Below are 15,383 nucleotides of genomic sequence, written 5' to 3'. Positions count from 1 at the left end.
AACAACCATGTTTCATCCTGGGTAATGACACCATCAAAACGCTGTTTCCACTCTTCAGTAAAGGTCTTCATGAGACTCTCGCACACATTATTCCTCATCTTTTTCATTTCTCTTGTCAATGATTATGGCACCCAACGTGCACAAATTTTTCTGTACCCTAGTTACTGTACCAGTTATACCACACTACCCAATGACAAACAAGTCAATTTCAGTAAGCTGCCGTGTCATCACACATCTGTCATTTTGGATGATTTGATCAATGGTCTCCTTATTCACATCACTCACTGCCGTTGATGGTCTGCCGCATCATGGATTGTCCAGTAGAGAGAAATCACCTTCTTTAAACCTCTGCAACCACTGCTGGATACTGCTATGATCCACTGTGTCCTCCCCATAAACAGGGCGCAACTTCCTCTGAATCAGTGTGGCAGAGTCATCGCCGGTTTTGAAATGGAACTCCATCACCGACCATTGTTGCAACCTGACATCTACTTCATGGTCCATTATGGCTCACCTGTAAATAAAAGAAAATACTTTTATATACCAACTTATAGCTAAATGTTCCAAGTATGTTCACAAAAAATTTCATTCTCCTGCTGCAAAAAATTAAAAAAAAAAATTAGAGACGACTTTGCAGAACTTTTTGAACACCCTTTGTATCTAAAATATTACTTATAATTTTTTTGAAGGTTCTCTTCGTTGGAGTAGCAGTTTGTCCAAAAGTTAAGTTCTACAGTTCAGTCTTTAATTCCATCACATTACCCATAAGATATTAAATTTTTTCTGACAGGGTGCTAAATACATGTGCACCCATGTATAAGACTCCCATTTTTACTCACATTTAAAAAAAAAACTCCTTGAAGCCATTGTAAAAGTTGTTTATGGTCATAGCATTATTTTCGCACTTTCCACTATTTTTTGAGAAAGGTCTGGTAGAAACATGTTCAGTACTTTCTACTTCTTGTGTTTCATTGTTAGAGCTGTACCTAGTGCAGTTCTATGAAAAGTACTCAAGTGTATGCACTGAATCATGTCAAAATTTAATTGTAATTCATTTGCTTTGAATAATCTGTTGAATTTGTCAAATATTTCATTAACTGCCTTTTCAGCCATGTGACCAGTACTGCTTTCATTCTTGTACTCGTATCATCTGAAAAAAATTACATTTTCTGGCCACACACTTCAAATGCTACTTATTGCTGTGTGATCCACATAGGACTGAAACACACTTTTTTCTGTAAGGCATACAAGATACAAAAACATTGTCTTGTTGTGCATACTGTTCCATAACAGTTTAATCTTTTCATAGGGATATCAAAAGCCTTGATGAGATCACAAAATAATTACAATGGAAATAATTGCTGATTTATTGATTTTTGTTTGTAAACTGCCAAGAAAAATAGAGCCTGTGGAGTTGACAGTTCTCTGTGAAATCCAAACTACTTTAGTGGTTGTGTTCATCTGTCCTGTGTGTTTACATTGAGTTGCGCATGACCTTTTCCTCCTTTCTTTCTCTCTTTCATTTTGCTTTACAACAAAAGAAGAAAGAAAGAAAGCTGGCAACAATGAGATAATTATTCTGTACCATTGTTTTGTATCATTTCTCATCTTTGCTTGCTTGCTTTGCCAATTCTCATTTTGAACATTCTTATTTCAGGTTTTATGTCGACGGTTGGTGTCGGAAAAGACAAAACTATGTTGATTTTCCCATTGACAAACTTGATATGGAACAGTATCTTAATGAATCAAGTTACAACCATTCACACATGACTTTCAGTTTGTATGGTGTCTCAAATCATTATGGAACTATGGAAGGTGGCCATTATACAGCATATTGTAAAAATGATGTAAAAAATAAGTGGTATAAATTTGATGACCATGAAGTAAATGTTATGCCACCATTATCTGTGAAAACTGGTGCTGCATACATTTTGTTTTATGCATCTTTGCACAGTACAGTAAGCTGAACTGATATGTGGCAGAACATATTTATATGGTTGCTAACATTTTACAGAAGTATATTAGCAACTTCTGTTCATTTAAAAACTTATATTTGCACATAATGTACAAAATTTTCAATAACATTGGTTATTGGGATTTTTAAATATATGTACAAAATGCTTTTTAAATGTGTAGCAAATATGGATTGTGATGCATTTGATATAGATGAAAACTTGAGAGAATCAACACCAAAGATTATGGCTGAAGTTGTCGAAGACGCATTGAAGATGCTTCATATACCATCACAATGAATACTGTGTATTTTTAAAATATGGGCCTGGTATGTAAAATGGCTTAAAATTTGGTAAGGCTGAAATCAATTGTATGATAATCTACTGTATATGTTTTCTTGTATTATTTGTGCTATGTATATTATGAAATTATAACATGTATATAGCATTTCCAACAAAGTGCCAGAATATACAGTAATGTTGTTATAATAATGCTTGTACTCATAAGTTAAGTAATACGTATGAATGTTGATCCTCATTTTCACTGTAAGCCCACCTTTGTTGTGGTTTGTTAAATGTGGGATCCACGTTACATTATAAGCATGTATCATGCTGTATGTTGTAGTCAACAGGAGGCCTGCAATGTCAGATGAATGGCTGTGATTATCATTCATAAGAGAGCTGTATGTAATAAAATATCTACAAAAATTACATTTTAAGCAGTTCAGTCATATACTTTTCATAAACTTCCTTTTGTCCAATTATGATTATGAATTCACATTTTAACTGATAAGATGCTATGGTATGAATCTTGTGAATGTATATTTGGAAGGATAGTGATACAGTTCGCACCTGTTCACAGATATAAAAATCTTTCGTGACTTCCTTACAGTGCTGCATATGTATCGAGAGAGTTCCAGTTACACACTATAAGGTCTTCTGCATACTGTCCATAAATAAAAATAAATGTATAACAGTATGGCACTGTATTTACTAATCGTTCATAATACAGTATAATAAGATTTGTCAGATAAGCAGTAACATACAGTTATTTTACTAGCACATTTAATAAAGAAAGTTTTCTAGAAACTATCAAGAAGCTAACGAACCTTATGGTCTGTGATACCAATATGAAGATTTTTGCAGTTGTGTTCCTTAGCTTAATATGTTACAATTCAATATAGTTGTCAGTTTGTTGTTGAATAGCTAGTAATTAACTGATGCAAGTGGTGCCATTTTATTAAATGGTGCAAGTAACTTCCTGTTGTCATCCTTTGTAATGTTGCTTTCTATTCACCACATCTTCCAGGTTTTTTTACTTTTAGCCAAATTGTCTTCAAACATCCTTAGCAATTACATATTTTCCCATTACACTTTCATTCTTCTTCTGATATTTCATTTTACTTCTTTCATTAATTCTTCGACAGAAAAGTTAAACATAAGTTGTGATAGACTGCAAACCTGTCTTTTGTGTGTGTGTGTGTGTGTGTGTGTGTGTGTGTGTGTGTGTGTGTGTGTGTGTGTGTGAGCGCACACACATTTTATCTCCATTTAGTTAAAGGATTGGGACATCATATTTCATCTTACATCGTAAAAAATTTTCCACGTCCACAAATGTTAGGACAGTAAGCTAAGTTTTGTTTGTTGTTCTTTTCATTCACTAGACACATGATTCGAATTGTTTCTTTTAAACTCCTTTTTTTATTTTAAAATCAATCTTATCTTTATTAACTTCTCATGGTTGGGATTCACAGTCATATAATATTTCTTAAAAGACATCATAGTCGCTGTTGACTGTATGAAATATTTATTATTACGATTGCAATTTTTCAAGTAACACTGCAAAAGTTACCTTAAAAAAAAAAAGTGAAGCACAGGGTGTATATACATAAATAAACAAACATTTCATTAAGATAGTAGTGTAATTATAAAAATTGGTGAGAAATGTACATCATCTGTTGACATCATTCAGCTTTCTAAATAGTGCTATGATTGAAAGGGGCAGTAGGATAGGATGGGAATATTTATTTATAACATAATAGAGGATAATACATGTGTTATCTGTTAATAAGCTCTCACATTGACTTAAGTGCTCATAAATGAGATGAAGACAGAGCTCTGATTTATAATTCTTTGTATGCATATACATTCTACGAATATGAATGGCGTAAAACACTCGCCAGCAATCCAGTTCACTGTGCAGCAGCACAAATCAGGATAACACATCACAATGCCTGTGCACAAATATAGGATGCATCCTTCAACCAGGCTCTGATTTAAAAAATAGAGATTTTTAGATAATATTCAGTCCATTTTATGTACAAATGACAGATTGTAAAATGGCTTACGGGCGCAATACCTTTGACATCTGATGGGAGTTTACCACCCTGACATTTTGTATAGACAAGTGTGTAAATGAGGTTCTATTAAAAAAAAAATGGATACTTCAAAATTGTATTAGTAACTGTGTAGTGTCATATCCGCTACCACTTGCAATGTATCTATTCTCTTATTTTATGTATTTTAGGAGCGCCAATTTTTATGTGATGTATCTGACCAGTTTTGTCTTAATCCTGGTGTATTTTCTCAGTAATCGTGGTGTATTTTACTGTAAAGAAAAGTTTATGGACTATAACGAGGGAAGAAAAGCATTCTCCAATGTATTTTATTTTTGTATATTTTGTAAATGAAATGTAACCTCGACATTTCATTGTATCTGAAGAATGTGATTTACTGTATCAATCCAATTCAACAGTGATTCATAGAACTGTACAGTTATTTTGGACACATATTGAAAACATTTTAAGCAATTTCGATGGAATAGTATACATATCTACTTAGTAGTGTTCGCTATAATAGAGCCTGCTTGAAGGATGCATCCTGTATCTGTGCGGAGGCATTGTGATGTGTTGTCCCGATTTGTGGTGCTGCACAGTGAACTGGATTGCTGGTGAGCATTTTACGCCATTGATATTCATAGAATGTATACGCATACAAAGAATTATATATCAGAGCTCTGTCTTCATCTTATTTTCGAGCACTTAAGTCAATGTGAGAGCTTATTAACAGATAACACATGTATTATCCTCTATTATGTTATAAATAAATATTCCCATCCTATCCTACTGCCCCTTTCAATCATAGCACTATTTAGAAAGCTGTATGATGTCGACAGATGAAAAGACTTTACGATATAAAGCTTATAAGTTGTATCCTTGGTGTGCACTATCTTTGCTACATGCACAGGCGGTATCTTTAGTAAATGTATTTTTGCGCCAACAGACTTAGCTCCACATGTTGTCAGTGCACCTGAGCTTGTATATGTGATAGATTATTAGAACAATGGTAACATTGACAATTCAGTACACATTTAACAACATTTTACAATGTAATAAGTGTCGTACTCATCGGAACTTGTGGGACTCTCGCAGTCAAAAGGCTGCATTTTTGATGAGGACATGTACTCATCTCAGATAGTCTTATATTCTGACAGAATGTAAGTTATGTACATTTCTCACAAATTTTTATAATTACGCTACTGTCTTAATAAAATGTTTGTTTAATTATGTATATACACCCTGTGCTTCACTTCTTTTTTTTTTTTTTTTTTTTGTGTTTAGGTAACTTTTGCAATGTTACTTGAAAATGTCCCTAAGGCCAAAATTGCAATCGTAATAATAAATATTTCATACAATCAATGGCGACTATGATGTCTTTTAAGAAATCTTATCTTTGTTTACCTCCCCCCATGAACCATGGACCTTGCTGTTGGTGGGGAGGCTTGCGTGCCTCAGCGATACAGATAGCCGTACCGTAGGTGCAACCACAATGGAGGGGTATCTGTTGAGAGGCCAGACAAACGTGTGGTTCCTGAAGAGGGGCAGCAGCCTTTTCAGTAGTTGCAAGGGCAACAGTCTGGATGATTGACTGATCTGGCCTTGTAACAATAACCAAAACGGCCTTGCTGTGCTGGTACTGCGAACGGCTGAAAGCAAGGGGAAACTAATTTTTCCCGAGGGCATGCAGCTTTACTGTATGATTAAATGATGATGGCGTCCTCTTGGGTAAAATATTCCGGAGGTAAAATAGTCCCCCATTCGGATCTCCGGGCGGGGACTACTCAAGAGGATGTCGTTATCAGGAGAAAGAAAACTGGCGTTCTACGGATCGGAGCGTGGAATGTCAGATCCCTTAATCGGGCAGGTAGGTTAGAAAATTTAAAAAGGGAAATGGATAGGTTGAAGTTAGATATAGTGGGAATTAGTGAAGTTCGGTGGCAGGAGGCAAAAGACTTCTGGTCAGGTGACTACAGGGTTATAAACACAAAATCAAATAGGGGTAATGCAGGAGTAGGTTTAATAATGAATAGGAAAATAGGAATGCGGGTAAGCTACTACAAACAGCATAGTGAACGCATTATTGTGGCCAAGATAGATACGAAGCCCACGCCTACTACAGTAGTACAAGTTTATATGCCAACTAGCTCAGCAGATGACGAAGAAATTGAAGAAATGTATGATGAAATAAAAGAAATTATTCAGATTGTGAAGGGAGATGAAAATTTAATAGTCATGGGTGACTGGAATTCGAGTGTAGGAAAAGGGAGAGAAGGAAACATAGTAGGTGAATATGGACAGAAATGAAAGAGGAAGCCGCCTGGTCGAATTTTGCACAGAGCACAACATAATCATAACTAACACTTGGTTTAAGAATCATGAAAGAAGGTTGTATACATGGAAGAACCGTGGAGATACTAAAAGGTATCAGATAGATTATATAATGGTAAGACAGAGATTTAGGAACCAGGTTTTAAATTGTAAGACATTTCCAGGGGCAGATGTGGACTCTGACCACAATCTATTGGTTATGACCTGTAGATTAAAACTGAAGAAACTGAAAAAAGGTGGGAATTTAAGGAGATGGGACCTGGATAAACTAAAAGAACCAGAGGTTGTACAGAGATTCAGGGAGAGCATAAGGGAGCAATTGACAGGAATGGGGGAAATAAATACAGTAGAAGAAGAATGGGTAGCTTTGAGGGATGAAGTAGTGAAGGCAGCAGAGGATCAAGTAGGTAAAAAGACGAGGGCTAGTAGAAATCCTTGGGTAACAGAAGAAATATTGAATTTAATTGATGAAAGGAGAAAATATAAAAATGCAGTAAGTGAAACAGGCAAAAAGGAATACAAACGTCTCAAAAATGAGATCGACAGGAAGTGCAAAATGGCTAAGCAGGGATGGCTAGAGGACAAATGTAAGGATGTAGAGGCCTATCTCACTAGGGGTAAGATAGATACTGCCTACAGGAAAATTAAAGAGACCTATGGAGATAAGAGAACGACTTGTATGAATATCAAGAGCTCAGATGGAAACCCAGTTCTAAGCAAAGAAGGGAAAGCAGAAAGGTGGAAGGAGTATATAGAGGGTCTATACAAGGGCGATGTACTTGAGGACAATATTATGGAAATGGAAGAGGATGTAGATGAAGATGAAATGGGAGATATGATACTGCGTGAAGAGTTTGACAGAGCACTGAAAGACCTGAGTCGAAACAAGGCCCCGGGAGTAGACAATATTCCATTGGAACTACTGACGGCCGTGGGAGAGCCAGTCCTGACAAAACTCTACCATCTGGTGAGCAAGATGTATGAAACAGGCGAAATACCCTCAGACTTCAAGAAGAATATAATAATTCCAATCCCAAAGAAAGCAGGTGTTGACAGATGTGAAAATTACCGAACTATCAGCTTAATAAGTCACAGCTGCAAAATACTAACACGAATTCTTTACAGACAAATGGAAACACTAGTAGAAGCCAACCTCGGGGAAGATCAGTTTGGATTCCGTAGAAACACTGGAACACGTGAGGCAATACTGACCTTACGACTTATCTTAGAAGAAAGATTAAGGAAAGGCAAACCTACGTTTCTAGCATTTGTAGACTTAGAGAAAGCTTTTGACAATGTTGACTGGAATACTCTCTTTCAAATTCTAAAGGTGGCAGGGGTAAAATACAGGGAGCGAAAGGCTATTTACAATTTGTACAGAAACCAGATGGCAGTTATAAGAGTCGATGGACATGAAAGGGAAGCAGTGGTTGGGAAGGGAGTAAGACAGGGTTGTAGCCTCTCCCCGATGTTGTTCAATCTGTATATTGAGCAAGCAGTAAAGGAAACAAAAGAAAAATTCGGAGTAGGTATTAAAATTCATGGAGAAGAAATAAAAACTTTGAGGTTCGCCGATGACATTGTAATTCTGTCAGAGACAGCAAAGGACTTGGAAGAGCAGTTGAATGGAATGGACAGTGTCCTGAAAGGAGGATATAAGATGAACATCAACAAAAGCAAAACAAGGATAATGGAATGTAGTCTAATTAAGTTGGGTGATGCTGAGGGAATTAGATTAGGAAATGAGGCACTTACAGTAGGAAAGGAGTTTTGCTATTTGGGGAGCAAAATAACTGATGATGGTCGAAGTAGAGAGGATATAAAATGTAGGCTGGCAATGGCAAGGAAAGCGTTTCTGAAGAAGAGAAATTTGTTAACATCCAGTATTGATTTAAGTGTCAGGAAGTCATTTCTGAAAGTATTCGTATGGAGTGTAGCCATGTATGGAAGTGAAACATGGACGATAAATAGTTTGGACAAGAAGAGAATAGAAGCTTTCGAAATGTGGTGCTACAGAAGAATGCTGAAGATTAGATGGGTAGATCACATAACTAATGAGGAAGTATTGAATAGGATTGGGGAGAAGAGAAGTTTGTGGCACAACTTGACCAGAAGAAGGGATCGGTTGGTAGGACATGTTCTGAGGCATCAAGGGATCACCAATTTAGTATTGGAGGGCAGCGTGGAGGGTAAAAATCGTAGAGGGAGACCAAGAGATGAATACACTAAGCAGATTCAGAAGGATGTAGGTTGCAGTAGGTACTGGGAGATGAAAAAGCTTGCACAGGATAGAGTAGCATGGAGAGCTGCATCAAACCAGTCTCAGGACTGAAGACCACATCAACAACAACATCTTTGTTTAGTACCTCTTGCCTCTCCATTATATTCTTCTCCATATTTTTCTCATCAACCTTATCCAAACGTGAGGAATAATTTAAAAATGATGCTAAGATTTAGGTGCTCGTGTCATCATTAGTAGTGTTGTGATTTCATTTTTAATGTGCCATTAAATCCCTAGTTTCATAAATACACTGGCTGGCACAAAAATGCAATTTGCAATAAATGTCGTGCAATTATGTATTATATCAAAGTGTAGCATTTCAGCCCATATTTTTAGACAGGGTATGTCTTTTGTGTTGCATTGTGAGCAAACAATGATGTTTCAATTGTTCATTGCACAGCCAATAATTGTTTTTTTCCCATGCAACCTCAAAAATGCGTCACTGAACTTGAGGCAATAGTGTTTTCCCACTCATGTTGCACTACTGTTGCACCTTGTATTGTTCTCCTTTCAGTCACCTGTGTTTGTAGGATCTTTTTGTCATTATTGTAATCAGCTTTCTGGATTAAACATGCTGTTAAGCCATGAAGATCTTGCAAACACTTGCAGCATGCATTACTTTACAGAAGTGTTGTGAACTATTACCTTCCACTATTGCCAGACCCACACAAAGATGATGGGAAATGAGGCTGTGCAAGGAAAGAAGTATCCGGCCTGAGAAGAGCAGCACTGGCAAGAAATGATCACTTCTTACAACTTCAACTTCTTGGCAACTGCCACACCACCTCCCTTATAGCATGAAATTGAGTCCACAAGTTTGAGAGGTCAGTGTTAGTGAGAGTGTAACCTCCCCCTCACTTATCGACCTTAATGACAGTGAAAAATGAAACCGCGTGTACCTAATGGGAATTTTGGAAAAGCAATCGTCACCGAAGTTAACCTGTCGGTAAAGAGGGAGGAAAGGGTTACATCTAAATGAAAGGAAAAATGCAAGTGAAACTGGTGGAAATTAATTTTGAAATAGGGATAAAGTTAATAAAGAAAGTAAATGTGCGGCCGTTACGTTAACAATCAACTAGCGGTAATTAGATATTTGAGATTTCGGGGAAATTACAGTCGCCAGTCCTATGGACAATTACTATAATAACTGAAAAAGAAAGGTTATTACACATATAATTAGCACTAGAAGCGTGGCAACTGAAGGTTGACACATGTAGTGTGAAAACTGAAAGTTTGTCAGAAGTAATAAATTTTGCTACACTTAATTTAGCAAAAGAATTAATGAAACCGGAAAATCGAAAGTTAATTTAGTGACTGAAGTTAATAGTGAGCTTTCTTTCTGAAAAACATCGAAATACAGTTAGTCTTGGACTACCTCAACAATCATTTCAAAAGCTACTTGAATCTACGCAGTTTAGAAAGAAGAAATTTAACTTTGAACTTGAATTAAACGATTCTGAACAATTAACAATAGTAAAATTTAGTACGTACCAAGCTGAGCTGCAGTCACAGGTAAGCTAAAATACGGTAACAAAACTCGCACTCTTGTATAATCTAACTATTGTAGCCAGCTATGAATACTAAAATTGAACTTTGAAATTAAAGCAGTGAAATAGAATTATGCTGGCGTTTGAATTTCAACGACACTCGGGTTCATTTCGGAAAAGGAAGGGACCCTGCTTGGCAATGCAATTGGGACAATGAGCAACAAAGGTTCATGCTGTAATTTTGCGAGGCAAATGGAACAATTTGAAAAGCTGAGGTCTGCCATACAGTTCTGAAACTTTACGTGCTTTTAGTCTTCCTTGTTGGTTGATTGAAGGTTTGAAGCCGTCGATCGAGGAGGTGGTGACAGTCACTCATTGTCGGCCGTCGCTGTTGCAGAAGCTGGATGTTGGCGCGCCTTCTTCTCGACACGGTCACCAGACGAAACGGGCTCTTGATGTGCGCCAGCTAATGCTTCCCGTCCGCGACACCATGTCAGAAACTATCATCGCGAGTCGAGCGCAATTACATGCTGCCAAACCCCGAAAGCGCGGCAACTCGCGGGAGCGTCACACAACACACCTGCTCCACTCGCTACTCCAGCCAGACTCTTTCATGCTCTGCCCGCGCTCCACGCGGCCGAGTTAACACTACCAAAGATCCTACACACTTTGAGTCTTCACACGACCTATCGATGTAATCGTTCGATAGCAGTTTTCCGTAGGCAAGACCCAGCGTAAAAATACAAATAATATTTACGAAACAAACCAATTATACCTCGACATAAATGCATAAATATATATATACAAATAGTAAAACAATTACAATATGTAAAGACACAGAAATGTCATATATTCAGGTAACAAAAATAAGGAAAACAAATTATAGTACAATAGATGGAAATAGGAGGATATGCATTTCCGGCGTTACAAGAGAACTGTTTGAAGAAGACTGGAGGAAGCCAATCTTCAGTCCTGAAGAGCTGCTACAGGCCCATAATCCATCAGAGCGCATATTACAACTCAACCATGTTTCACAAGGGATTCCCCCCTGCGGGTCCGAGGATTAGAATAGGCGCGCAGTATTCCTGCCTATCGTAAGAGGCAACTAAAAGAAGTGTCACGTGTTTCGGCCTTTATGTGATGGTCCCCTGTAGGGTTTGACCTCCATACTTCCAAATTTTTTCGAAGAGCGAGACAATTGGGGAAAGGCGTCTTACATGGTGCATCGTTTCCATAGTGCATTGAGATCTTTAGCCCCCTTTCTCATTGTTGCATTGCAGTCTAGCTCATTCTCCATCTTTTGGGCAAGGATATATTCCTGGGTGCCGTTTCCTCCATCCACTATGCTGTGTCACTTTCTGTGCCAACAACAACCACGAACTTCTTTGCACCTAATTTCCAGCATGGACGCCAGTCCGTTGTGGTGGGGCCGCCATGTACCCTGTTGGTTGTAGCCCCCTGCAACACAGGCATTGCTCTGTTGATGACTGCGCTTTTAACTCCCCATGTATGCCAAGGAGTAGATGCCTATCTCCCTGGGGCATCGGGGCTCCCGGCAATGGCCATCCTGCCAGGTGGCCCTTGCTGCGGCTGGGCGGCGCCTGTGGGAGGTCTCTTGGTCAGAGTGGGTGGCATCAGGGCGGAAGACCCACAATGAAGTGTGGTACATCATCTCTTGCTGGTAGCCAGCCACCAGCAGTCTGTAAGCATTCTATGGCTCACTTAAATGCGCAGAAATATGACTCCTAATTGTTCCCCTCCCTGGCCACACCTTGGGAGGAGTGAAAGGCTAAGGATGGTAGCGAGACTTATTCGCCCCGGTACCTAGATTGTATGAGAGCTGATGGGAAGTCTTTTATGGCGATGAAGCCTTAGTTCTTTGTAGAGCATTTAGAGGACAAGTCTGGGGAGGTGGAGGGCTCGTCCAAAGTGCGCTCTGGGTCAGTGTTTATAAAAACAGCATCCTCTGCCCAGTCGCGGGCATTACTCACTTGTGACAAGTTGGGGGATGTTTCAGTTACCATCACGCCCCGTAAGAGTTTAAATATTGTCTGGGTATTATATTTCAGAGGGACCTTCTTTTGCATTGATACACTGCCTGAGAAGGTTAAGGTGATGGTCTATCGCTATAATGTTAAGTGCTATATCCCTCCCCCAATGCGGTGCTTTAAGTGCTGGAAGTTTGGCCATATGTCTTCCCGTTGTACTTCCGGCCCCACCTGTCAAGACTGTGGATATCCATCGCATCCCAATACTCCATGTGCCCTGCCTCCCATTTGTGTCAACTTGCAGAGAGCATCATTCACCTTGCTCGCCGGACTGCAGGATTTTGCAGAAAGAGAGGAAAATTGTGGAATATAAGACCCTGGACTGACTGACCTACACTGATGCTAAGAGAAAATGTGAGCGCCTGCATCCTATGCCTATGACCTCCTCATACGCCTCCACTACGAGAACAGTTGTAGCCCCATCCGTTGCACCAATTCCAGCCAGCACTCAGAGCTATAAGACTACACCTGCCCCCTTGATGATGGGGGGCACTCCCTATCTGTTGCTCCTGCACCACCTACTTCAGGAGCAACACCCCCCCTCCCCCCCCACCAACCATCAGGGACATCAATCCCCACTTCCCAGCCAAAGAAGCTTAAGTCTTCTTCGACTCCTCTCGCCAGGAAAGGGTCCATTGGGTCACTCCCTTCCCGGGTTCTGGCCAGTGGCTGAAGCAACCACAGGTCGTAGGGCTTCACAGTCTCCGACCCTGAGACTGACCCAGTGAAGCCCTCCTAGCCAGAACCACCAAAGGAATAGCAAGAGAAACAAAAAAAAGAAGAATGCACCCATGAATCCAGACTTCGCGGTGGCGCCCATACCACCGCTCCCTACAAGCTCTACGTCTGAGGATGAAACGGAGTTTCTGGTGTCCGCTGAGGACCTAGATCTTGTCAGATCCTCAGACACAATGGATGTCAAATGCACAAGTACTCAATCGGTGGTAGCAGGTGACCCAGTGGTGTAATCTGTCTCCTTGGTCCCTTCATGCCTTTTTCGGCCACGGACAGTGTCCAGTGGAATTGCAGCTGTTTTTTCCACCACCTTGCTGAGCTCCGACAACTTATCAGCCTTCACCCTTTCTTCTGCATTGCTCTTCAGGAAACTTGGTTTCCGGCGATGCGAACCCCCACCCTCCATGGCTATCAGGGTTATTATAAGAATCGCGCAGCTTATGAGAGGGTATCTGGTGGCGTCTGTATCTACGTCCTTAACTCTCTTTACAGCATGTACCTCTTCAAACACCTTTAGAGGCTGTCGCTGTTCGGGTGTGGATGCCTCAGGCTGTTACTGTCTGCAGTGTCTACCTTCCACCTGATAGTTATGTCCCACAGCATGTACTGGCTGTGCTGATAGCCCAACTGCCGCCACCTTTTCTGTTACTGGGTGACTTTAATGTCCATAACCCTTTGTGGGGTGGATTGGTGGCAACAGGCCAAGGCACTGTTGTGGAGGTGGTGGCACAGCTCGACCTTTCTCTCTTAAATAAAGGTGCCTCCACACATTTCAGTGTGGCGCATGGCACATACTCAGCCATTGGCCTTTCAGTCTGCAGTCCTGGCCTTCTACCATTTTTCCAATGGAGTGTACATGACAACTTGTGCGGTAGTGACCACTTTCCGATCTTTCTGTCACTGCCACAGCGTCACTCTTCTGGGCGCCTCCCCAGATATGCTTTGAATAAGGCTGACTGGGACTCGTTTGCCTTCATTGCCACTATTGAGCCTCTTTCTCATGACGCCATTGATGTGGTGGTTCCTACGGTCACCACCGGCATAATTTCTGCTGCGAAATCTTCAATTCCCTGTTCTTCCGGGTCCCCTCAATAGAAGACTGGGCCTTGGTGGTCACCTGAGATCGCTGAGGCGATTAGAGATTGCAGGTGGACCCTCCACGTCAATACCGGCACCTCTCATTGGAATACCTCATCGCCTTTAAACAGCTCCGTGCCCAGGCCCGCCGCCTTATTCGCCATCGGAAGCAGGAGTGCTGGGAAAGATATGTCTCCACCACTGGCATCCGTACTACTCCATTGCAGGTTTGCACCAAGATTAGGCGACTCTATGGGTTTCAGACCCTGTCAGCGTCTGTGGGCTTTCCCTGGATGGTACAGTCTGTATTGAACCAGACATAATTGCAGAACTCTTAGCAGAGCATTTTGCTCAGAGTTCCACTTCTACAAATTACTTTCCGCTCTTCCACTCCCTGAAAGAGCGGTTGGAACGTCGGAGCCTTTCACTCCATACATGCCACCCCGAATCTTGCAATGCTCCTTTCAGTGAGTGGGAATTCCAAAGCGTCCTAGCCGCTTGCTCTGATACAGCTCCCGGGCCAGACTGCATCCACTATCAGATGCTGAAATACCTCTCGGTGAACTGCCAGTGACGCCTCCCAGACCTTTTCAACCGTACCTGGGTTGAGGGTGAGTTCCCGTCACAATGGTGGGAAAGCATCATCCTCCCCATGTTGAAGCCTGGCAAGAACCCAATGGAGGCAGGTAGCTATCACCCCATTTGCCTCACCAACATTCCGTGCAAGTTGCTCGAACGCATGGTGAGCTGGAGGTTGAGTTGGCTACTTGTTACGGGGCCTTCTGGCTCTGTTCCAGGGTGGGTTCCGTAAGGGCCACTCTGCCATCGATAATCTGGTCTGCCTGGAGTCTGCCCTCCTTATGGCATTTACCCGCCGTCAGCATCTGGTTTCTGTCTTTTGTGACATGCGGAAGGCATACGATACAACATGGCGACATCATATCCTCACCACGCTTCATGGGTAGGGTCATAGGGGCCCACTCCCGATTTTTATTCAAAATTTTCTGTCGCTCTGTTCCTTCCTTGTGCAAGTTAGTCCCTCCCATAGTTCCTCCCAAGTCCAGGAGAATGGGGTCCCGCAAGGCTCTGTCTTGAGTGTCTGCCTCTTTTTAGTTGCTATCAATGGGCAAGCTGCA

At 40.8% G+C, this 15,383-nt stretch overlaps 1 protein-coding gene across 1 annotated transcript in view; it reads left to right on the top strand.

The window, feature by feature from the left end:
* Window positions 1-2,663, top strand: part of LOC124789507 (ubiquitin carboxyl-terminal hydrolase 8) — a 243,680-nt gene extending 241,017 nt beyond the window's left edge. The window contains exon 16 of the mRNA XM_047256895.1: window positions 1,658-2,663. Coding sequence (XP_047112851.1) covers window positions 1,658-1,967 — 310 coding nt within the window. The 3' untranslated portion in view covers window positions 1,968-2,663. The remainder of the gene's footprint in view (window positions 1-1,657) is intronic.
* The last annotated feature ends 12,720 nt before the right edge of the window (window positions 2,664-15,383 follow it).

Source organism: Schistocerca piceifrons, chromosome 1, assembly GCF_021461385.2.
Source record: "Schistocerca piceifrons isolate TAMUIC-IGC-003096 chromosome 1, iqSchPice1.1, whole genome shotgun sequence".
In the NCBI taxonomy this organism is placed as follows: domain Eukaryota; kingdom Metazoa; phylum Arthropoda; class Insecta; order Orthoptera; family Acrididae; genus Schistocerca; species Schistocerca piceifrons.
Note: the sequence above shows the minus strand (reverse complement) of the source record. Positions and strands in the feature narration are given on the sequence as shown.